The 24,785-nt window shown below is 51.5% G+C and overlaps 2 protein-coding genes across 3 annotated transcripts in view; one reads left to right on the top strand and one right to left on the bottom strand.

The window, feature by feature from the left end:
* Positions 1-24,785, top strand: part of Stra6 (signaling receptor and transporter of retinol STRA6) — a 117,622-nt gene that overhangs the window by 23,924 nt on the left and 68,913 nt on the right. The window lies entirely within an intron of this gene.
* Ccdc33 (coiled-coil domain containing 33) overlaps positions 1-24,785 on the bottom strand; it is a 90,513-nt gene that overhangs the window by 46,869 nt on the left and 18,859 nt on the right. For both annotated transcript variants that reach the window (XM_037207467.1, XM_037207468.1), the window contains exons 3-9: positions 22,224-22,357; positions 14,577-14,686; positions 13,393-13,500; positions 10,046-10,137; positions 8,765-8,885; positions 1,931-2,060; positions 1,164-1,297 (exon numbers count right to left, since the gene is read on the bottom strand). In XM_037207467.1, the coding sequence (XP_037063362.1) occupies positions 1,164-1,297; positions 1,931-2,060; positions 8,765-8,885; positions 10,046-10,137; positions 13,393-13,500; positions 14,577-14,686; positions 22,224-22,357 (829 nt within the window). The remainder of the gene's footprint in view (positions 1-1,163; positions 1,298-1,930; positions 2,061-8,764; positions 8,886-10,045; positions 10,138-13,392; positions 13,501-14,576; positions 14,687-22,223; positions 22,358-24,785) is intronic.

Genomic DNA, 24,785 nt, shown 5'->3' with positions numbered 1-24,785 from the left:
CGTATGTATATATATATGATGATAAAAACAGTAATGATAAAGCTATTTTTTTCCTAGTGAGGATTGAACCTTTGGCCTCTTGCAAGCTCACATACTAGCAAGTGCTCTTCCACTAAAGCTACATCCCAAGCCTTGTTTGTTTTTATTTTGAGACAAGGTCCCCACACTGGTCTCAAAGTCATTCTGTAGCCCAGACAAGCCTCAAAGTTTCCATCCTCCTGCCTCAGCTTCTGGGTAGCCAAGATTTACAGGCCTGCACCACCAGGCCTGACATTGAGAATCTATTCTAAGTGCTTTATGTATTTCCTGACCAAATCCCATAGCAACCCTGTGAGCAAGCATGCTTCTCTCTCTTCCTCCCTCCCTCCCTCCCTCCCTCCCTCCTTCCCTCCCTCCCTCCCTCCCCCTCTCTCTCTGTGTGCTTATGTACGTGTGTGTGTGTGTTTATGTGTGTGTGTTTATGTGTGTGTGTGTGTGTGTGTGTGTGTGTGTGTTTGTATTATAGACAAGGAAAGTAAGGCATGGATGCTACTATTTCTCCTACGGAAGGGAATATAGTCACACGTGAGCTGGCAAGTGGTGAAACCAGAATTGGAGTTCCGTCAGTCTGCCCCCAGAACCTGAGTATGCCCCTCTGCTTATTGTGTCCTGGACGGGTGGACAGAGATGAGAATGAGGTCTAGAGAGGTTGTCATCTGTCCCAGGTCCTATAGGAGGATGGGGTAAGAAGCCTTGGGCCCAGTTCTGGGAAAGCCTGAGCCCTTGCTGTTACTCCCTGGGGTCCCAGGTGTGCTTTCCAGGGGTTCACCCTGTCTTGTCTCTCAAGCACTCTCAGGTAAGACAAGTCTTTGGTGTTCCTCACACCTACAGGCTTCCCTAGTGGGCACCCCGACAGAGACGTTAAGAAGCCACATTCAGCTGGGTGGTGGTGGCACATGTCTTTAATCCCAGCACTCTGGAGGCAGAGGTGGGAAGATCTGAGTTCAAGACCAGCCTGGTCAACAGAGTAAGTTCCACGGTAGCCAGGGCTACACAGAGAAACCCTTCTTGATGCCTCCCCGACACCACACACCCAAAGAATTCATATTACCTTCTATAGGTGTGGCCATGGGGCAGGAGTAGGGTGGTACCATGCGGGGGACCAACTAATGGTAGGGACTTACAGTGATGGGGAGCCGTTCCACGCACAGCCCTTTCAGGTCTTTTCCTGCCAACATCTTGTGGTAGAGACGAGATTTTAGTGGTAGCACGGAGACACCCAGGGGCTGCTTGAGGGTCCATGGTTCACTGCTTTTCACTGTGGGAGGAAGGACCAACTGAAGCTCCTGTTAACAACTTCCTGTTCCTGCTTCCCAGATTCTTAGATGAGTTTGTAGGCATTCCCTGGGCTGGATCCTCGGTGTTGGACATGCAGCTCTCTAGGCTCTCAGTGCCCTTGTTCCCCGCCTCCTGTTCCTTACACACATACACTGCCTCTTTGTTTCTTCAGAGATTTCTCAGCTTAGAGTGAGCTCTAAGCAGATTCTACATCCATAGGTATTTTTCTGGATGGCCCTGTCTCTGTCCTCTGGTGTGTGGTGTGTGTGTGTGTGTGTGTGTGTGTGTGTGTGTGTGTGTGTGTGTGTGTTAGTTTAGATTATGGGATCCAGACGGGATCAGCTGGTCCCTCTACCATTCTCCAGTACACTCTCTTCTCACTGATGGATGCTAATGATGTCCAGGCAGGGATAGGCCCATTCCCTGTGCTCTGCAGCTGCCCTATGGCCGTGGATTTAAACTAGACCTTCTTCTATTCTTCTGCCTGTACTGGGGGCTTCCTGGCTCCTGGAGGCCCTAGGCAATCCTTACAAGAGGCATTGGCAGGTGGCCCAAAGGTCCCTTAATAGAACTCTCCTGATGAATTCTGCCCCATGGGTCACTGGGCACTTACTTGAGGCAGAAGGGTAATACTCTAGCACCAAGGCTGTGTCCTCTGAGAAACTGGTGGCTCCATCTCGGCCTTGGAAGAGGAAGGACTGGTTCCATAAGGGCTGCTCTGGGGGTCCCCCAGGCTTGGACAGCTGGAAGAATGTGGGAGCAGGTATGGGGTTATACCTTCTTCCAGATTTGGTTGTATATATATCCTGTACATGCCACAAGTGTTTGTCTCAGTTATAGAAAGTCAAGAAATAGTAAATAAAAGGAAGGGGAAACTCCTATATTCTTACATTAAGACAACCACTCAAGCTGGGCAGTGGTGGTGCAAGCCTTTAATCCCAGCACTTGGGAGGCAGGGGCAGGCAGATCTCAGAGTTTGAGGCCAGCCTGTCTACAGGGCAACACAGAGAAACCCTGTACTGGAAAAACAAAAGACAGCCACTCAATACCACCATGTTCCCATTTTTCTGCGCATATTTTATACATATAATTGCCACTCTGCCCTTTTCCACTTACAATCAAAATGTAAGCACAACCACAGTCTCAAGAAACTCTCATTACTTGTGACTTTAGTAACTTCAAGATATTCTGCATGTGATGGCATAGACTTATAATCCCAACACTTGAGAGGTAGAGGCAGGAGGATTAAGGACAACTTGGGCTATATAAAAGTTGGAGGACACCTCAGCTATGTAGCAAGTTTGAGGCTAGCCTGGATTACATAAGACCCTTTTAAAAATCAAAATAGAGCCCACCTTCCCCAGAACCATGCCCAACTGACCTGATTTTTCCTTTTTTAAAAAAGTTTTTAATTTGTGTGTGTGTGTGTGTGTGTGTGTGTGTGCGTGTGCGTGTGCGTGTGCGCGCACACCACACCACATATGTAGAGGTTGAAGAACAACTTGCTTGAATCAACTCTCTTCTTCCATCATATGGTAGGGTTTGGCTAATCAAACTCATATTGTCCAGTGTGGCAGCAAATGCCTTAACCCTCTGAGCCATTTTGCTCTCCCGTTTTCTGGCTTTTCCCCCTGACAACACTGTGCTGGATGCTCTTTGCCACATACCTCTGTATCCCAGACGATTTTCTCAGTACAAATAGCTAAAGTACTGCTCAGTGAAATTCTTTTCATGCTCTAAGGTACTGGCTAGACGTGTGTAGTGTTTTCACAGTGTTGTGCCAACATCCACAGCCCCTTTCTATTCCATACAAGTTACCCCAGCCCCGTTCAGAAGGCCACACAGGTCTTCAGATTCCAGAAGCTGGTTTTATCTGGCTTCAGGCCGTTGGGGACTCAGGTGACTTGAAGGTGCTGTCAGGTAGCAGCTGGAGCACACACATGGGGATGGCTTGGAAGATAAAATGCGACAGCATTGACCAATGCCCAGAGAAGGGAGACTGGCTGGTCCAAAACCCTCAAAGGAAGCAGGCCTAGAGGCGGCTCTGAAGGAAGATGTGGCAAGGGGAAAGAAGAGGAAAGGGTCTTCTAGGTGGGAAAATGACCAAGCAACAGAGTGTGGGGGGGGCACACAGCCCAGCCATTGTGAAGGACCCCGGAAGGGGGTGGGGGGATTCATGGAAAATCCACATAAATGGGAAGGTGGGTAAATAGCCTCTAACTCTTAGCGTGAAGCCCTGACTGGTCTCGGCATGGTCCGCCTTGCCTCTGCCCTGTCAGGGGCTGTCAGGCACAGTGGCAGTGGTCCTGCCTCCTGCTCCCCTGAGGGGATTAGCAATCACAGGAAAAGGTCAGCACAAACACTCCAGGAGTTACTGAGGCTAGATGGAGAGGGACCTACTCCTCCTGATTGGGTGGGGCCCTCGCACCTGTCACACTTGATGGGCTTGCTCTGGTCCTCAGGAGCCTTGCCCAAGGCCTGGCTGAATCTTTCCCTGTCCCCAAGGAGATGGTTTGTGGTCAACTCGGGGACAGATGAACACTAGGATAGCGCTGGAGTCATAGGCACATCCCTAAGACATCGTGATGGAAGCTTGGGGACAGCCACCTGGTGAGCACTCCAGGCCCCAGAAGCCAGATGTGAGTTCTGCGGAGCTTGGTATTGATCTCTCAGGATTGATCCCCACACTATGACCCTCCCATATCCTGGGTATCAGAGGAGGGTATCTACATTGTCTGGACCAGCTGCCAGGCCCCAAGGCCCTCGGGGAGGAAGGACTGTGACTTGGTTTCCTGGGGCCTCATTTGTTGCCCCTATCCTGGGGAAGGGTTATTTAATGGATACTAGCTGTCTGCTGTGGGACTTATTAACAGGTCTAAATGGAGTCTACATGGCAAGAGGTGGTAAGTGGCTGCCTGCCCAATGAGGGACAGCCTTTTCCCTGAAAGGGTTCCCAGAGTAAGTCCCCCAGGAGAAAGCCTTTCATACCTAGAGTTTGGGAGGGTGAATCCTACATATTCTCTCTCTTTCTCCCTCCCTGGTACAAAAATGAGTGTGTGTGGGACTCAAGGTTAAATAACAATCTGTTATCAGCCCTGTGGAGATGAGAGTGCTGTGGCTGGTCTGCATGCTGTGCAGGGGTGAGGAGGTGGGGTGGGCGTAGGGTAGACATGCCTGAAGATGCTGATGGGAAAGGCTAGGGTGGACTTCGGAATTAAGGAATACGATTAACCCTCAGCTGTGATCTTCAGAAAAGCCATTAACCCTCTGCCACTGAGGCAGACCTGCCTTCCCTGGGGACAGAGCCTTCATTCCATGGGCCCTTGTTCCTTCCTCCTCCTCCTCCTGTTTCCTCTGGGCTCACCCTCACTCTCTGCTCACACATTGCTGTCTGTTCTGCCCCGGCACAGTGAAGTCATGCTGAGAGCAAGAGCTGCTGGCCGCTGGGCTGGCTGGGGCTTCCAACAAGCTGGGACCCTTGGCTCAGGGCCCAGGGACCACTTTAAGCTTATTGTTTGGATCACAGTGGGTCCCTTCCCCTCTCTGGGACCTAGTTTTTTTTTTTTTTGTTGTTGTTGTTTGTTTGTTTTTGTTTTTTTGTTTGTTTGTTTCCCTCAAATGCCTTGTGCTTCACACTTTGAAAGCCTTTTGCAAGGTTGAAGGAGACAATGGATATTTTTCTAGTATGCAAAAGTTCAGTTTGACTTAACTTAGCAAACGTTGCCTGGGACACTTGTATGCAGGGTACTGCAGGGATTATGGGAGAGCTAGAGGCAGACTCCGTCTCTTCCTAGAGCTTATCTTCCAAGAGTATGGATCATATACATGCATGTGAGTAAAACCCACCCACTCCTGCAATCATGCAGAGGCCTGAGCAAGTTACTGTGGGAGCAATTAATTAGGATACGCGAGGAGAAAGCCACACCTCTTATCTGGGGCAGGGAAGAGCTGAGGGTTGAGGTCAAGGTTGGAGAGGAGAGAGGACAGATGGGGAGAACGGTGAGCGAATTCCCTGAGGCTGGGTGAGAACTGGAGCGATGAGGTCTGTGTCTGGATGAACAGCACACAGCTAGTGAGAGCGTGGTCCCGTGTGTGTGAGGGTTGCAGGCTCCCAGGGAAGCCTGTGGTTCAGGGCAGAGCATGTTTACTTGCTTCTCAGAGAACAAATTAGCTAGGCTGGAACAGGAAGGCTGCTGCAGTGGCCCAGGCAAGAAAGGCAGCCAGTACTTGAGTGAGTCCAGGGTGATGGGAAAGACGGAGAGAGCTTGGGAAGACTGGCTGTGGGGATGGGACAGGGAGAGATGATGGGCACAGGCGACTCTTTCCATCCATCTGTTTCATTCTTAGGAGTTCTGCCCCAACTCTGCAGGTTGTGAACTGTAGGAGCAAGCAGGTGGGTCCAGCATCCAAATCTACGTCCAACCAGCCGTGCTGGACCCATCCCTTGACCATCAGAGCTCAGGTTTTGCCGTCCTCACCAGGGGGAGGACTGGAACAGACTGGGGTGGCCTGGTACATTCTGTCCTCCTTGCCTCACAGCAAAAGGTAGAGAGCCCTCTTATCCAGGTGGCTCCTTTCTTCACACCCACTGGCTTAGGCTATCAGCAAGCCAGAACCACACCCTCCTCAGTGATTGGCTCAAGGAAGTGCTTTGTGACCTGATTCTGGCCAATGAGACCAGAAGGAAGGTTGGTGGGAAACTTAGTGGGAGGGGTTAGTTGCCAGTTTCTCATAAAAACCTAGCTCTTTACTAGCCTTTGATCGCATCTGGGCCAGAAACCTAGGACATTTTGCTCCCAGGAGCAGCTAGTTGCCCAAATGGTCGTTGCCAGGTGTTAGAGGTCACATCCTTAAGGGTGATCACCCTGTAGCATCCAATGCTGAGACTACTTGTGATGTATGGCAGTAGATAGGTCCATCTGAGTTGGGGTTTCTGTGGGGTTCCCCAGAGACATCAGGTGCAATGATAAGGCTGGCCTCGGGCGGTGTATTTATCATAAAGGGTGTGAAGCTCTGCAGGGGATGGAGGGGACTCTTAGCCTGGGTTAGCCTTTTCATTCTAACAGCCTAGTCAGGTAGGAGTCAATAGGTCTGGAGGAATCATACAGTTTGTCGAAGGTCACATAGCTAACAAACTACAGATGCCAACCTAGGTCTTTGGGGTCTAGTAGCCCCTACCCAGGGGTTTGTGGGAAACTCACAGTGCTCCAAGGTGTCAAAGGGGACCAGACTTAGAAATTATCTGGTTCAGCCCCCACTCCATCAACTGTAAAGTTGAGAGATGAGGCTCAGGACAGGCAGGGCAGGGGACAGTGTGCTCTCTAGGCTCAGGGTTCCTGACCAGATTCCCTTCACTTCCCAGCCTGTTTCTCTCTTGTTTTCCCTGCTGGCCCCTGGGCATCTCTGCACAGGCTGCATGCAGCTTTACACCTCATCCAGCTGCCGCCATACTGGGTAACCTTTAGCAAGGGTCTTGTTATTGCTGGGCTCTGGCCTTGAGGCCCACATGTGAGCAGAGTGCTGGGGAGGTCTGTCGTGAGGAGTGCCTCCCCCATTCATGTGGAGTTAGGCAGTGGAGATAGCCACTGGTCAGGCCTGGAGAGGCTCACTCATTAGAGCAGGCAGTACCTCCTGGCCCTTGGGACGGCTGCTGATCGGTTCATAATTTCCCGTGCAAATGCAGGGCCATGTGTGAGATGACTCTGGGGAAATCAGGCTGAGGATTGGTTTGGTTTTGAAGCTGTTCCCCATGACTCCCCTTGATCCCACCCTTCCCTGCCTATCACCACCCCTGTCTGTGCCTGAGCCTCTTTAAAGGCCTGCCTTTAAATGAAAGCCGGGCCTCCAACAGAGTGTCTAGTTCTAATTTTAGTGGGCAGATGACAGGAGGGACTTCCAAGAACACCCTGTCTTCCAAGCCTCCTCCATCACACACAGCAAGCTCCCAGTGGCATGCAGTCTGTAGGAGGTCAATCTGGCCATTTCCTGGGCCCAGCCATGACCTGTTTCTCCCGCATATTTAAACATATGCCTGCTTGCCCATTCCCAACATGCACTACACCTTGGGTTATACCATGTACTATACGATACAGGTGTTTTTACTGCCCTGGACCAATTCCTTTCATAGCAACACATCAAGACCAATGCGCTGGCGAAATGGCTCAGTGCTAGAGGCTTTGGTCAAGGCTTGCCACCTGAGTTTGATCTCTGGGACCTAAAGGAAGCCAGTTCCACAAAGCTGTCCTCTGACCTCTACATGTGTGCTGTGATACAGATGCCCCCTCCCTATGTGATGTATATACATACAGTAAGAATGAATTAAAAAGGAAAAAAAGACCCTAAAAGATGATGACTAGGGTGGCATAGTGGCACATGCCTATTTTACCAGGGCTGGGAGGGTAAGGCAGGCAGATGGAGCGTCTATAAGGGGACCCTGTCTCGAAAACAAGGTGGAGGGTCAAGACTCGCCTTCCCTAACCATCCAGACATCAACATTCCTCTTCTCTGATTAAAAATGTATTATGGGGTTGAGAAAATGGCCAATCTGTAAAGACCTGCTAAGAGCTGAGCTCTGTTCTCAGTACACAGATGAAAAAGCAGGCAAGGTGGTGAGCACCTGGAATCCCAGCACAGAGAGGCAGAGACAGGAGAGTCCCTGGGACTTGCTGGCCAGCCAGTCTAGCTGAGTCAGTGAGGGCCAGGTTCAGTGAGACACTCTGTCTCAAACAATAAGGCGAAGAAGGGCTGGCAAGATAGGTCAGTGGGTAAAGGTGCCTGCTGCCAAGACTGATGACCTGAGCTCGGCCCTTGGGACCCATATGGTGGAAAGAGAGAACGGTCCTATAAGTTGACCTCTTGACTTCCATACTTGTTCTGTGGCATGTGAGCACACATTCCCCCAAATCTCAAAAATACGAAAACAATAAAGTAGAGAACCCTGGATACATTGACCTCTGTCCTACACACACACACACACACACACACACACACGCACGCACGCACGCACGCGTGTACACAGAAACATGCATGTCCACACATCATCCTAAGTGTTTCACGCCTGCAAGTCTGTAGCTTCCTGCTCTCTCATCTCCCTAGCCCTTGATAACACTATTGTAGATCTTGTCCCTATGGCTGTTAATCTGAGGTGCCCCATGGCAGGTGGAATCCATACTATTTGTCCTTTGTGTCTCCTCTTCTCTGCCTGTCACAGCTCTGATAGTCCCTGCTGGCTTGTTACTAGATTAGACATGATCTGGGCGGATGTTTAGTATCTCCGGGAGTCCCGAGGGCAGGTTCTGTGTAGCACACAGGAGCGGATTCTGGGCTCAGTGAGATGTAGCGAATGCCTTTCAGTAGTCAGCTGAGCTGCCAGCTGATGCCATGATGAATGAATGGGTCTGTTTCTAGTATACTCCAGTGAGGGGCCGTGGTTGGGAAGGAGCCATACCTGAGGACACCCGTTCTGACTGACCCGAGGCACATCAAAGTTCATTGGTGATGAGATAGGCACAGAAATCTGGGTGAGGGGCAGCCCCACAGAGGCAGGGTCCCGCCTGGCCTGGCTGGCCCTGGAGAGGCAAGGAGACAGGAGTTGGCACGTTCTGACCTGTGGCCAGCCTGGCAGCTGGGACTCACACTTGGACTCTGGGTGGAGGTGTGGGCGAGAGGACAGGGAGCCATCTCATTTAAGCCAGGACCTTGTAACAGACACGCTGGTGTCTCTGGCCCAAGCCTTGGGAAGGCTGGTCTTGGTCAGGAGATGACAGCTGTAGCCCTCAGGCTCCCTTAGCGGTGACTTGAGGTGACCTTGGCTGTATCAGAGCAAGTCAGCTTTACCATCTTTAAAATGGGCCTCGCCTTCCCCACCTCATCTGTGAAGGTCTTTATCTGAATTCCTCCTGACTTGTGGAAATCCTAGCTTGTGCTTTAAGGGGTAAAGAGCCTGTGGGGTAATGCGCACACATGCGTGCAGTTTGGGCCCATTGGTATATATCACTGCAGTAGGACACTTGTGATCTGCACACCTCCAGTAGGGAAGTGGGGCTTTGGGGGTATAAAAACTCCTCAGAGCCGTAGATGAACCAGGAGGTCAGCTTGGGCAGTGACAGGCAGACAACTGACTTCGAGACATGCGCTGTCACAGAGCACACGTTGCCTGAAGAACAGCCTTCTCTTGAGCTTTCAGTGGTTAAACTGTCCTGAATCCTTTCCTGAGGACTGACTCTAACGGAGGTCTGGAAACAGTGGGGGACAAGCTGGGCCTGGGGCAGACACCTCCAGGAGGCTGAGAGAGGACATTCCCAGGTAGGACTAATGTTCCAAGGTGGCTTTAGGTCATCTACTTTGGGGACCAGCAGCAGCAGCAGGATCCTTGGAACCTTGAACCTGACCGGGAAAGGGGGTCATGGCGTGGTGAGCTTGGGATGGGAGGCTTGTCTGAGGGGGCATAGGTGCCCCTGGGCAGGGAAAGGGGCCTCTCTTAGGCTCCTTAACACCAGCTCCTTCCTGCTCTTCGGCCCTACATGCTCGGAAATCTCAGGAGAGAACCCCCCACTTTCCCTTTCCTGGGTTCAGGATCTTCTGGAAGAGAAAGACAAGTCTGCTATGGGAAGCTCACTAGAGCCTCAGGTCAAGGTGTGTGGGGAGCTTACAGGGAACGTAGGGGAGCGGAAGTTTCCCCCACCCCAGATCTCTGCCCTCCCTGCCCTCCTAACCTGCACCCACTTACTTAAACTCCGCATAGCTGGGAACCACCCTAGCGATCACCACCATGGGGTTGGGGCTGTTGACCAGGGGCTCGTTGATCCCCCGAAGGAAGACCTGGAGAAGAGGAGGCAGGTGAAGGCCCACGGCTTGTGTCCCTCCCTGAGCCACAGCCAGCCCCCCTCCCGCCCTGCCTCTGACATCTCTCCCATCCCTACACCTGCCGTGATCACATGATCATCATGCCTCTACCCATCCCTGGGACCTGCCCCGCCCTGTCTCTGCTTCCCTTGCTTCTTGCTCTGCTCAAGGCTTCTCTACTTCAGGAAGTCACCCTCTGGGTCTGACTGGGGCAAGTGCCCCTGGCTTCCTAGGGGCACTCCTGGAATTCAGCTGCCCTGAGGGACAAGGTGTATAAGCACGAGTCTGGGCCTGGGAGGAGGTCCAGACAATTACTGGGGCAAAGCTCTGGTCACGGGTCCTCCCAGGTTACAAGAGCGGGTTCTCTGATTAGACTGTGGTATGAGAGGTCACACTGTAAACTGAGGACACTAAGCCCAGGAATGGTTTCTCTAATTGTGCTGAGTTTCCCAGTCCAGCGTCAGAGGTCGGACAGACGGGGCACTGTTTGATTTGAACAGTCCTGGTGGCTGTTCACCGCAGGGCTTTCCCCAGCAAGCGGTGGTTGAGAAGGCAAGCCTTGGGGTCAGCATCGCCGGGGCAGCCCTCATTTCACAGTCTTGCCATGTTGCCAACGCCTGTGGGTGTTGGCCTGTCTGCTCCTCTGCCCACATCCCCGGCCGGCTCCCAGACCCCTCTTTCTGCTGGGGTCTTTTCCTCTCCTAACACGTTCTTGCTTCTGCTTTAGCACATACCAGTTCCTCTCCCTGGGCCTCCCCACCCCCATCCTCTGCTGATTTATCCCGACAGCTGCTTCTCCTCCTCTAGGTTCTGTGGCACCATCCCTGGTTCCCTTCTCGTCACTAAAGAAGTCCGTTTTCTTGGTCTCTGCATTCCTCCTCTGTAGCCATCAATCACCAGAACTGGAGCTTCTCAGCTCTTGTTCACTTTCTGATTGATATGACTGGCATGCGCGGAAACACGCATCCCGTTCATCGTTGTATTCCCCGCTTTTAACACAGAACCTGGCATGGCGGTGCGGGGGTGGGGGGTGGGGGTGGGGGGTGGGGGGTAGGAGTCAACAATGTTTGTGGCATTAAAGAGGGAAAGAGAGAATGATGGAGAGGGGCTTCTATGCTTCTGAGTGTTAAGGAGAAGGATGGAAGAACAGAGAGTCCCGGGGACAGAGTGGGAGAGACACAGTGGCCTTAGGAAGGGTGGGGTTGAACTGGCCTCAGATGATGGCTAGGTCCTAAGGAAAAAAGGCAGGAAGGGCAGGGCCCCTGGACACAGCTGGGGGGGGGGGGTCATTCCCTTGCTGGGTCTGCCCTAGCTGGGAAACCTGGGCCAGACTCAGACCCTCTTTAGGCCTCAGTTTCCCAACCCGTGCATTGAGAGTCTGGGTCTTCTAGCTCTGATATCCGTGGGAAAAGAAGTCCAGGGCTGGGGCTTGCTCTGGATATCTCCCTCACTTCATGACCATCCCCTAAGGCCTTTCTGTCCGGGCCCATCTCTGCTGGGCTCCCGGTGTGAACTGATAAGCGTTTAAATCGTTCTCAGTGCCTTGTGGCTCTCAGTGGGGCCTCCCGGTGAGCCTCTGATGTCAGCGGAGAGCTGTCACGCTCTATGGCTCACAAGAACTCCAACAGGTATGAAGGCTGAAGGTAATGGTCTAGGCGTGTCTGTAGGGGATATGGATAATTTACACCTGTTGTGTGCTGACTCTGGCCAGGTGTGAATGAGACATCTGTACCACACCTGCTCGTGACAGCCTGGTGAGTAGCTGAAGCAATTTCTTTTTCTCACTGTGTCTCCTGGTCTACCATCGGTAACAGACAGGTGCTTCTGTGCCTGTGCCTGTGCCTGTGACATATTCGGGAGGAAGGTCTGTGCTGAGCAGGGTATGGGTGAGCGGGCTGATGGGGGCAGGGGGGCAGGGGAGCTCAGACTCTATTAGACAAGTCAGAAGACTGAGTCGGGGTGGACCAGGTCCACAGTCCTGTTGCCCCTTCCCTGGATGAAGCTTGTGGACAACACAGCCATCTTGACTTTACTTTTTCTTGTTCCATATGTTGGAGTGACTGGCTGCTCTAGAAAGGGGAAGAGATACCAGCTGACACCCAAGGGGTGGCTGTGGAAGAAGCAGAGAGGTTGTTCAGGATTTCTGTGCTCTTATATAAGACTCATTTGGGTCTCAGTGTCCCCTGATGTGACATGGGACTAGAGATCAGCTATTGCCCTACCAGGCTCATGGTGCCCCATGGCAAGGGATCAGATCAGGTCTGCTGGGGTAGGGGAAGGCTAGAGTCAGAGTCCTGTGGATCACACACAGGCACTTGTGGATGTGAATCTGTGGCCTAGGGAAAAGCTCAGGGCCCAGGTGCCTGGGCCACGTCTGTCTCCAGCATCAATCATTCCTCCTGAAGCTGTCCTTGGGCTGAAAGGTGCAAGATCATGGTATGGCCCATGCTTGGTCTGCCCAGGGGACGAGCTGTTGGGAGAATGAGTGAGTGAATGAGATTGTAAATGCTCAAGCAGTAGACCAGCCGAACTTCAGGAAGGGCCAGGGAGATGACAGGCTTGTCTGGGAGTCTTAGGCCCTAGGTCATGGGTCGTAACCCCAGCAGGGAAGAGCAGGACTGAACACAGCCAGGGGCTGGACCACGGTATGGAAGATGGACTCTTCCTTGCTCCTAGGAGTGCAAAATCCGAGGGAGCCTGGGTTGCTCCCTGAAATGCACACGAGGAACACAGCTGTCACTCAGTCCCTTCTTCCTCCATCCAAGGGTAATATAGGAAGGAGAGGCCAGGGCACTTTTGTCCCAATCAAAAATTGTCTTCACAAACTCGACTATTTTGTTGATGCTTTTAATGTTTTTTAAATTTATTCTTATTGTGTGTGTATGGTATGTTTGTATGTGGGAGGTGTGCTTGTGCCATGGTGTGTGTCTGTCTGTCTGTCTGTGTGTATGTGTATGTGCGTGTGTGTAGGCCATAGGACACCCTTGCGGAGTCAGTTCTCTGTGTGTATTTCAGGGATTGAACTCAGGCCATCAGGGTTGCACAGATGCAAACACTTTACCCACTGAGCCATCTCGCTGGCCTCACTGTGGCTAATTTAGAAAGGCCTCATGGCTTTTGCCCTTTTTGATTTCTTCCCTAAACACCTCTGCTCCATCCTCTTAGGCCAGTCAGAGGCAGTCAAGGGCTCCACCTGTCCCCACAGTCCCCACAGTCCCCCAGTGCTGGTACCTCCAGAGCTGTATGGTCACAGCCAATGTATTGGGGTAGCAAGCTGCCCTTCCGAACCACGGTGGCGTAGAGGCGGGTCTTGGCCGTGGCATCATCAGCTTTCTCAGACTGCATGGAGACAGAAGATGCACAGGAAGGAGAATGTCTAAGGGGCAGGGCCTGGCCATAAATCCAGCCCTGTGTGGACACTTGCTTATCATTGTACCACTGGGACTCCAGCTGTAATTAAAGCTCATGGTCCCTGGGAGCCCTTCCAAGAAGATCAGCCAATAAATCTCCCCTTTTCCGTTTGAATATTTCATTGCCCTCGCAAGGACTACCGCCCGCCTGCACTCTTGGTGAAGATATGATAAGGAGGCCTGGGGTCTAAGTGGTTAGAGGGCTAGGGGCCTGGCAGATGCTCCAGAAGACAGATCTAGGGCTACCTCCAGGGTCTCTTGGGGTCTTTGCTTTCCTGCCTGCCCTGACACCCCTTCTGTAGTCCTGGAGCCCGGGGAGGATAATGATCTCTGGCACCATAGCTGAAGAGTTGCTTGGCAGGAAGGTGAATGCCAAGGCCTGGGGGAAGGAGTAGGGACGGGAGCTACACACGCTGAGTTCTTCCCGTGTGCCAGCACGTCACCCAGTACCACACGGGAGCCTGTCCAGACATGTCTTGTTTTGCCTTTGCTAGGCAGCAGTGGAGGTCTGGAGTAAAGTGGCCTCCTAGGGGCACACAGCCTTAAGTGGCAGACCTGGGACAGGAGCCCAGACAATCTTCTCTCACATTGTCCTTTCCTTTGGAAGGAAAGGTTCTGGAGTGCATGCTGGAGGAAAGCAAAGGGATGCTTCCACTCCTCTGTGGTCCGGGACCAGGTACTCAGTAGGTGCTTAATAAATAATTGAGCAATGAGATTGACTCCCCCGTCACCAGTCAGCACTAAGGAGTCTAGTCCAAGGTTGAGAGGCTGGAATTTCTACTCCAGGTTGGTATTCAGTTGTCCCCCTGACAGGGTTCAATCTGGAGAATGCTTTGCCTACCAAATTTATACTCCATATCTCTGGCTTAGAAGGAGCACGACCTGGGCCCACCCTCGACTCTATTCTTAGAGAATATTTGGGAATATCAAAGCACTTACCTCCCATCAGATCTCCCCTACCCAGCCAGAGGTTAGGCTCAGAGCCCAGGGCTTGCTTGGGCTTACCTTTTTAAACTCAAAGTGGTATGGGTGGAATACACGCAGGTATTTAATGGGGATTTCATAGGACACCAGCTCCTCCTTCTTATTGTTGTCCATCACCTTGAGGATGACACCTGGAGAGAGTGGGGGTGGGGAAGGAGCTTTCCCAGTGATGGGAGACAGTGGGAGGCAAGGAACGTTGCTGAGACAGCCAGGTAACGGAACACGTGGAGGAACGCATGCCTTTCCTTGTGTGGCCCTTTTCACAGAATTAAACACTCCCTTCTGGAGGGAGGAGGGAGGTTCATAAAACTCAGGAAAACCATGTAATGAAAAGGCTCAGAAAACTACAACACTCGCAAGCCCCTCTCTAAAACTACAACAGCAGCCCACAGTTACTGGTAGAAGGAGACTCTGGTGGAGCTGCCTGCAGGCTGGGCCAGAAGCTCCACAGATGCAGCCTTTGTGAGTGGCCTCCCATGCTGAGGGTGAGCTTTTCAGTGATACCACTGCCTTTGAGTCACCCATGCTCATGTTAGTGCACTGGTTAGTTTTTGTCAAGTTGGCACAAACTAGAGTCATGTGAGAAGAAGGACCACCAGTTGGGGAACTGCCTCCATCATATTGAATTGTAGGCATGTCTTTGGGAGCATGTTCTTAATTGCTAATTGATATAGGGGGGCTCAGGGTACTGTGGGTGGTACCATCCTTAGGCAGATGGGCATGGTCTGTATAAGAAAAGTAGTGAGCAAGCCAGTAAGCAGACTTCCTCTATTGATTTTTGTCTAAGCTACTGTCTTGAGTTCCTGCCTTGGTTTCCCCTGATGATGGACTGTAACCTATAAGTCAAATAAACCCTTTCTTCCCCAAGTTGTTATTGGCCAGTGTTTTATTACAGCATTGGGGAAGGAAGCTAATAGAGTAACTCCTTCCTTGAAGTAACCTAAATAAACTCTGGCCCATCAAGCTGGACTTGAGAGGAATCATTAGTTTGTCATGGTACACCACCTGGGGTAAAATTTCCCTGGGGAAATTTGTTTCCCCAGGGAAAGTCACACAACACATGTACATGTAGGGAACACACATGTGCCTATAAGCCCTCAGGCATTATGTACATGTAGGAAACACACATGTGCCTATAACCCCCCCCCCCCAGGCATTATCTGCATTTCTATCCAGGGCAAGACTCCATGTCATGTGCTGTTAGAACCTCCAAATGTGAAGAACCTCTGAGCCCCAGAATGGTCACATAGGACCAAGGCCAGTCCCATGAGGGAATAGACATATGTGAGCACAGTGTTACAGGCAAGCAGTAATAGTGCCACCTGCAGGACTAAGACCCCTTCCCTTAGTCATAGGCACTCACACCAGCTCTTCAGGTGGGACAGAAAGGAGTGTGTCCCATATATTTTAGGGAGGGAAACAGAGGCTCAGTAAAGAAAAACCATCTACTCAAGAAAGCTCTCAATATAAGAACCTATAAAAGTCTACTCCATGGGGCTGGAGGGATGGCTCAGAGTCAAGAGTACTAGCAGCTCTCCAGAGGACCTGGGTTCAATTTCCAGCACCCACATGGCAGCTCACAACACTGGTAACTCCAGTTCCAGATCTGATGTCCCCTCCTGGCCTCCATTGACACTGCATGCATGTGATGCACAGACATGCAGGCAGACAAAACACCCACACTCATAAAACAAAAATAATAATTAAAAAAGCCTACTCCAAGTAAATTCAGTTCTTTTGGGAGGTTAAAATTTATTTATTTTCATTTTTTTGTGAACGAGTGTTTGCCTACATGTATGCATGTGCACCATTTGAGAGCCTTGTGCCTGCAAAGGCCAGAAGAGGGTGTCACACTCCCTGGAACTGGAGTGTGGTGTGGTAGTTTGAATGTAATTGGCACTATTAGGAGGTGTGGCTTTGTTGGAGTATGTATGACCTTGTTGGAGGAAGTATGTCACTGTGGAAGGTTTTGGGGTCTCATATATGCTCAAACCATGACCAGTGTCTCAGTTTACTTCCTGTTGCCTTTGGATCAAGATGTAGGACTCCCAGCTCCTTTTCTAGCACCATGTCTGCCTGCATGCCACCATGTCCCACCATGATGATGATAGACTTAAACCTCTGAACTGTGAGCCACCCCAATTAAATGTTTTCCTCTATAACAGTTGCCATGCTCATGGTGTCTCTTTATAGCAATAGAAACCCTAACTAAGGCAAAAGTTGGTACCAGGGACTAGGGTATTGCTGTGATATGCCTGATAATGTTTTTATTTGGAAAAATATAGACCTTAGGGCTGTGGATTAGAAAAACAGTTGAATGCTTTAAGTGCTGCTTAATGGGCCATACTGGTAGGATGTAGAAGACAGTGGTGCTGAGGGTGATTTGATGAACTGTGGGGGCACAGCTTAAGATGTTTCAGAGGAAAAGAATATTAATATGTGGAGAATAATATTAATATGTGGCCTAGACATCATTCTTATGATATTTTGGTGAAGAATGTGGCTGCTTTTTGCCCTTGTCTGAAGATTGACTGGGGTTAAAGTGAAGAGTTTTGGATTAATTTCATTGGCAGAGGAAATCTCAAAACAGCCTAGTATAGACTCTGTCATGTGGTTATTAGTGGTAACTGTAATGAAGACTTATAATGGCAGATCTCTGAGTTTGAGGCCAGCCTGGTCTACAGATCCAGTTTCAGGACAGTCAAGCTTAGGCAATGAAAGAAAACAGAAAGCTGGTCAAGGTGTAACTGAACAAGGGGGCCATGTTCTAGTTCCAGCAAGCAGCAGAACGTGGCAGCTTCAGCCCCGTGGTTCTGGCTTTAAGGATAGAAGAGAAGGGTAATAGAATATTCCTCCATTATTCCTCAGTGACTAAGGAGAGCTGCTGAGGCTAGGTATGTGTCAGGGGTATCTCTGAATGCAGGCCTAGAGAGGCCATTGCATGAAGCTGTGAAGTTGAAGCCTGGATTGTCTTGTAGACTCTAAAATGTTGGAGATGCCAGAGCTGTGGGATACCTGCCGAGGACAGCTGCAAGCAGGGAGTGGAGCCAGCCCAAGAGAGAGAAGTGTGTTACAGTGAAGGAAGCTAAAAGGAGTTTAAGTTCTGAAGAGCATTTTGACATTAGACATGGAGATGCAGAGTTAGGAGTTTGCCCAGCTGGTTTTTGATCTTGCTTTGGTTTAGTATTTCCTCATCATGCTCCCTTCCCTGCATTTTGGAATGATAATGTATATCCTGTGCCATTTTATGTTGGAAGTATGTAATCTACTTTTTTATTTTGATTTTATAGGGGATTACAGTTAAGAGACCACATGAATCTCAGAAGAGACTTTGAACTTTGGACTTTAAAACATTGTTGAGACTGTGATAGACTATGGGGACTTTTGAAGTTGGATTAAATGCATTTTGCCTTCTAGTATTGTTACAAGTTTATGGGGATCAGTGAGTGGAACTTGGTATTTTGAATGTAATTGACCCTGTAAGCTCATAGAGGGTGGCACTGTTAGGAGATATGGCTTTGTTGGAGTAGGTATGGCCTTGTGTGAGGAAGTGTGTCACTGTGGAGGCAGGTTTTGGGGTCTCATATATGCTCAAGCCATGCCCAGTGTCTCAATTCACTTCCTGTTGCTATTTGTTGCTATTGGATCAAGTTGTAGGACTCTCAGCTCCTTCTCCAATACTATGTCTGCCTGCATGCCACCATCTCCCACCATGATGATAATGGACTAAGCTTCTGAAACTGTAAGCAAGTCACGCCAATAAATGTTTTCCTCTTTAAGAGTTGTTGTGGTCATGGTGTCTCTTTATAGCAATAGAAACTCTAACTAAGCCATGGCAGATGTGAGCTGCCATGTGGCTGCTGGGAACTGAGTCCAGGTCCTCTGCAATAGCAGCAGGTGCTTTTAAACACTGAGCCATTTTTTCCAGTCTCTACTCCAAAGAAATTAGAATGAAGATCAACACACCATTTAGCAAACACTTCCCAGAGAGCACATTGTCTCCTAAAATCAGGATAAACTTTAAGGAGAAAGCCAGCATCCTGGAAATGATCATGGTGCCCACTCATGAGCACCTGCTGTGTTCCAGGCATGGTGATCACAAGTATATGCTATTATTCCTATGAATTCTGATAACAAGCATCATCAACTTTCTCTCTAAAATATGATTGGTGTCACTAAGAGACGACAAGGAACTGGATCAGCATCACAAGCTAGGAGATGGGCAGCAAAGAGGCTGGATTCAGTGACTTGATGCATTTTCCTGTTCTTGGAAATCTGTGATTTTTTTTTGAGAATAAAGAAGAGATGGGGAAGGAGGAAGGAGGAGAAGGAAAAAGGGATGGGGAGGGAGGATAGAGCTGGAAGAAGGAGAAGCTAAAAGAGATACAGAGGAAGATGGGTAGGGAGGACAAGGAGTCTGCTTGAGGGCTACTGTTCCTGAGAGCACATTTAAGCACCACGGACAGCTGCTGCCCCAGCCCTGTGCGCCCCTCCCACCCGCAGTGGGGTGACTAGAGGGTAGGAAGCCATTCTTTCTCAGTATTCTTCCTTACAGCCACCCTGAACACACAGAGAGGGGAAGACACTTGCCAAGAGTGGGCTACACAGGACCCATACCCAGAAGGAAAGAGACACTGGAAGGTCCTGCAATTGACCAGAAGAAAGTATAACACCTCCAGGATTTGAAGTGAGCAGGTCTGAGTTCTCTTACCAAGGTGCTAATTTGCTTTCTGGCTTCTGGGAATTCATTTAGCCCCTCTGGGCTTCTGTATAACATTAATACTTTAAATAACCAAACAGAAAAGGAGGAAACCTTATCCAATTCCTAAGATTTCTGAGGCAGGACTTATAAATGAGGACCTCCCTCCCTCCATCTCCCTGCCCTGCCCTGGCTCTCACCAGTTCCCCCTTGCTAACCATCTGCAGCTCTCCACACACTCACCCATCTCTGAGCAGACCTGGGAAGATTCTGCAGGGGGATCCCAGAACTCCCAGCCAAGATCCGACAACAGTAGCCCAGGAAGCTGTAAACACACACCCACTCCCCATGGACTCTGATTTCCCCAAACTAATCAGGATTTTATGAGACCCTGCATCTATCTATCTTGGGACACCCTGTTTTTGCAGGAAGCTGGCCTTGGGCTGTAACTGGGGGAATGGACACCCATTCCTTCCATGATCTTGTCTTCTTGTTTCAAACACGCTTCATCAGCTTCCTGCTTGGGCACTGAGCCCTTCCGCTTCCCACCACTCCTTTTGTGTGGCCAACAAGCCATTTTGGCTGCCCATCCACTTTGGCCTTGACCCAGGGTCTAAAATTCCCCTTTGCTTTTCATTAACATGTTCTCCAGCTACCTCCCCCCAATCCTCTTGCCTCTTGGCCTGGCCCCCTATTCCCTACCCGCTGTAGATATCACCACAGCAACCAGTTCCAACTGGGTTCCAACGAGCGACTTCAGTCTGTAAAGAGGCGCCTGCCAATATTCTCTGATTCATGTGGCCTCCTCACCCTCCTGTTCCTCTTGTCTCTGCTGCTACTGGTCCTGCCTCTGGCTACACAAAAGACTCAGGTCTACTGACCTCATCACACCCTTCCACATCTCACCCCAGTTGTGCATGGCAGAAGGCAGGGTCCACCTACCGCCACTGCTAACTTATACACATACACATGCACATGCACACGCATACACACGCACGCACACACACACACACACACACACACACACACATGGGGGGGGACTACGGCTCAGACAGCAATACTATGCAATGGTGTTCACATAAACACACGAGCCAGCACACAGACCCCCACAAAAGTGTACGTGTACAAGCACATATGTGTATCTGTGTGAAATCCCAGGATGTTTTTTTTCTTCTCTTTCATATCTTCTCAAACCATCCCCACAGCTCCACTTCTTCCTTTTTACAGGAAGGAAACTACAGCTAGCCTTCTCCCTGTGTGTGGGAACCCAATGTGTTACCTCCCCCCACAGTCTCTTGATAGTAAGCTTTTGGCTCTGTGAGGTGAACAAGGAGGACAGTAAGTCCGCCTGCAAGAAGTGGGAATGCTGATCTGAGTAGCTGAGTCCAGGGACACGGCAGGGGACCTCTGCTCTGTGCTGCTAGTGCTCCCAGGCTGCCCAGTGTCAGTGCTCCCAGGCTGCCCAGTCAGTGCTCCCAGGCTGTCCAGTGTCAGTGCTCCCAGGCTGCCGGTGTCAGTGCTCCCAGGATGCCCAGTGTCAGTGCTCCCAGGCTGTCCAGTGTCAGTGCTCCCAGGCTGCCCGGTGTCAGTGCTCCCAGGCTGCCCAGTCAGTGCTCCCAGGCTGCCCAGTGTCAGTGCTCCCAGGCTGTCCAGTGTCAGTGCTCCCAGGCTGCCCGGTGTCAGTGCTCCCAGGCTGCCCGGTGTCAGTGCTCCCAGGCTGCCCAGTGTCAGTGCTCCCAGGATGCCCACTGTCAGTCCTCCCATGATGCCCAGTGTTAGTGCTCCCAGGCTGCCCGGTGTCAGTGCTCCCAGGATGCCCAGTGTTAGTGCTCCCAGGATGCCCGGTGTCAGTGCTCCCAGGATGCCCAGTGTCAGTGCTCGCAGGATGCCCAGTGTCAGTGCTCCCAGGATGCCTGGTTTTAGTGCTCCCAGGCTGTCCAGTGTCAGTGCTCCCAGGCTGCCCGGTGTCAGTGCTCCCAGGCTATCCAGTGTCAGTGCTCCCAGGCTGCCCAGTGTCAGTGCTCCCAGGATGCCTGGTTTTAGTGCTCCCAGGCTGCCCGGTGTCAGTGCTCCCAGGCTGTCCAGTGTCAGTGCTCCCAGGCTGTCCAGTGCCAGGGCTCCCAGGCTGCCCAGTGTCAGTGCTCCCAGGCTGTCCAGTGTCAGTGCTCCCAGGCTGTCCAGTGTCAGTGCTCCCAGGCTGTCCAGTGTCAGTGCTCCCAGGCTGTCCAGTGTCAGTGCTCCCAGGCTGTCCAGTGTCAGTGCTCCCAGGCTGCCCAGTGTCTGTGCTCCCAAGCAGTTCTGGCATCAGCAGTCAGTACTTCAGTGTGTTCAGCCCAACCTCTCACTTGGGGGTAGACGATAAATGGTCTCACAGTGAGAAACACACAGGGCTCACTTGCAAGTGTGTATACTGGTACCCGGTCCAAGACCAAGGGGAGACTAGCCAGGGATAAAGATCCCTTCTAGCTAGAGACATTAATCAAACAAACCCAAACTCAGCAGAACCTGGAGCTCCAGTGATCTGAGATGCCTGGTCTGTCTATGCTTACCCAGTACTTGTGTTATTTAAATTCCCTAAGCCTCAGCATTCTCTTCCAAGTAGCATAGCTCCTCTTAGGAGGTGGTGACTCTAATGATGGATGCGTGGGGACATGCCACAAGACTATAACGTGCCATTTCAGTGGGACACGGCAGTAATAACAACCATGAAAATAATAACAACCGTCATAAAAAACGATAAGCTCACATTGTCTGGAAAATTCATTTATGTGGAACAACTCATTTTTCCAGCAGGCTGGGGAGATGAGGCGTGATGGGATTATGATTTTTTTAAATGCTTTTATCGGAGTCCAGGGAGGCGCTCAGGTGATCTCCAGCTGTGTTGGGAGGAGGCTGCTTTTGCCTTCCATGGCTGGTGGGGCTGTGTTCACTGTACCTCCCACACGCCAGCCCCCAGCCCCCAGTCTCACCTTCTCGTCCTGCATCCTCCGCCTGGATCTCCACTTTCACTGTGTCCCCCCAGATGGGTGCTCTGGTGGGTTCTGAGGTCACAGAGGTCACTGCTTTGGGGCTGGGAGCGGTGGCTTCCTCTGATGTGGTTTTTCTGGAGAGGAGGGGCAATTGAGTTAGAGGGAGGCTTCCTGTCTGCTATGACCCCTTCCTGGGCTCCACTGTGCTGAGAGGGTAGACAGAAAGTGGGCAGCTTTCCCCATATAGAAACTCATGCCATCCTGGGCTCAATGAATGCCAGGCCTCTCCCCTCAGCTGTCCTGTTTGGTGGCCACACCATCTCGCTGGCCACTACTGAGGCCTTTGCTCAGGGGCAGGAGCCAGAAGCTCAAAATGAGAGCAGGGCAGATGTCATATCTGTCTGATTTCCTGCCCCTTGCCAAAGAGGGCTCCTGGCAGGTGCCTAGATGAGGGACCCCATCTGGACCCTCTTCTCTGGAGGTCTGTTCAATGGGAGAATGCTTCTGGGTAACAGTTGGCCCTGTACCACCCACCTAAGCTGCTCACTCCTGGCTTTCATTTCTTAAGTGTGTGGCCCAGAGTTCCAGGGTGGCCCCGACGCCTCAATTCTGAACCACTCCAGTGGGGTATATTATTTTCCTACCCACAGAACTCTGGGGTGGACACTGGAAGCTGGGCATAGGGCAGGAGAGAGCTTCGTGGTCCTTGAGCACTCAGGCTATCAGGGGCAGGGTGTGCAGGTGAGGCAGGAGCACAGGATAGCCCATGGGTGTGGGAGATGAGTCTCCCAGAGATCCAGGGTCCTTAGACAGCTCAGTGAAAGAGTTAATATCCTTGCGTTATTTTCAGCCTGTAAATGGTGTTGCTACAGTGACTGCTGTAATCATGGGTGAGCAGCCGGCGACCCCAGCCTTTAGGAGGGGAGCTACACCACACACCAGCAGGGGAGGTCTGGTGCACCTCCCCCTCTGCCATCCCTTTGTCCTATCTCTGTGACCACGCTGATAGAGGGTGCCCCATGAGCTCTTCCTGCCATTCTGTACTTCCGTTCTCTCTCTTGTATAGCTACACTGGCAAAGCCAGAGACTTGCGAGCTCCCAGGCTTTGCCATCAGCCCACCGCACCGATGTAAGTGCACAGAGACACCTCAGCCCCCCCCCCCCCCCGCACTGGGGCTCTCTCTGTACCTCTGACAGAGGCAGAGGAAGACAGCAGAGTGGCGGTGGAAACATGGGTGAACTAAGGACACTCGGGAAGGAAAGCAGGTCCTTCTCCACGGCACACATCACAAATCTGCCCCCGCACAGGCTCATCCTTGGGGGCCTCTTAGGGAGTTTCAAGTGACTCCAGGTGCATAGAAAACATCAAGCCAAGGGTGTGGACTTGTGGCCAGTGAGATCAGAACCCGTGACCGGTCCCTCGACAGCCCTTCTTCTCCCTCCAGCTCCCGCCCTCTCTCTTCCTCTATTCATGCTTTAGGGGGTTTGCAGGAACAAGTCAGAGTTAAAGGATGTGGGAAGTTAGACAGAGCTTTCACTTAGGACCAGAAAGAGTTAAGTCTCCCCCAGCCTAGGCAAGAGGTGGTCTGGGTAGTTTAGTGAGATGAAGGGAAGGGGGGAGGGAGGCCCAGGGGAGAAGGTGGGGGGTGGGGCGGCGGAGGAAGCTTTTAGCAGGTGGGAGAGTCTGTCAGGGTAATGGCTTTTCCTGGCACAGCTGACTGACTCCTTGGGGCCTTGATGAGAATCTAGAACTGGAGTTGGGGGTGGAGAGAGCACTCTGATTCCTCCCAGAGTGGAAGCAGGGGACCAGTTGACTCCTGAGTCCCAGTCCCAGTCCTGCACTGGGATCTTGGCACCTGGCTGCCAAGATCCCAATGCAGTTCTAGGTCCCCAGGCTAGCAGCTCAGGTCTCCCAGTACAACTTCAGGGCCCAGGGGCCCTCTCTAAGACCGACATCCCTTTCAGCTGTCTACAAGGTTGAAGGCTCCTCCCTCCCTGTCTCCCAAGGCTTGCCCTTGCTAAACAGCCTGACAGCGGCAGTCAGGGGCTGGAGGGGCTGGTGCCTGTTTCCTCAGGGCCTAGAGCTAGCTCAGTCTCAGCAGGATGGGACTGGGTTGGGTGAAGAGGAGGAATGCAGCTACCTTGGGCCCCAAGCTATAGAAAAATGCAACCCCTGTCCCCAAAGGCCCACACTTCCCCCAGGGTGGAAGAGGAATGTGTCTGACGAACTCCAGGCCTCTAAGCCTGTGCTACCTGAAGCTTCCACCCCAGCGAGGTGCCAGGGACCAAGTGCAAGCACAGCTGGGAGCTGGAGGCAGTGAGAAGCTTCTTGGTTTTTGTTTTTTGTTGTTGTTTTTTTCCTTCAAGGTCATGACTAAGGGAAAATGCTGTGCCTGCTTCCCACCGGCTACTGCTGCGGGGTGGAGATGTGGAAAATCAGCAGACATGGGTGCCGGGGATTGATCTGATCAGGTCCTCATGCTTGCTCAGCTTTACAGACTGAACCAGGTCTCTGCTACCTTCACCGGCTCCATCCCTGTCCTTACTTCCATGGCTGGCGGT

The sequence above is a fragment of the Peromyscus leucopus genome, chromosome 7 (assembly GCF_004664715.2).
Source record: "Peromyscus leucopus breed LL Stock chromosome 7, UCI_PerLeu_2.1, whole genome shotgun sequence".
Lineage (NCBI taxonomy): Eukaryota > Metazoa > Chordata > Mammalia > Rodentia > Cricetidae > Peromyscus > Peromyscus leucopus.
The sequence above is the reverse complement of the archived record's forward strand: the minus strand, read 5'-3'. Positions and strand labels throughout refer to the sequence as shown.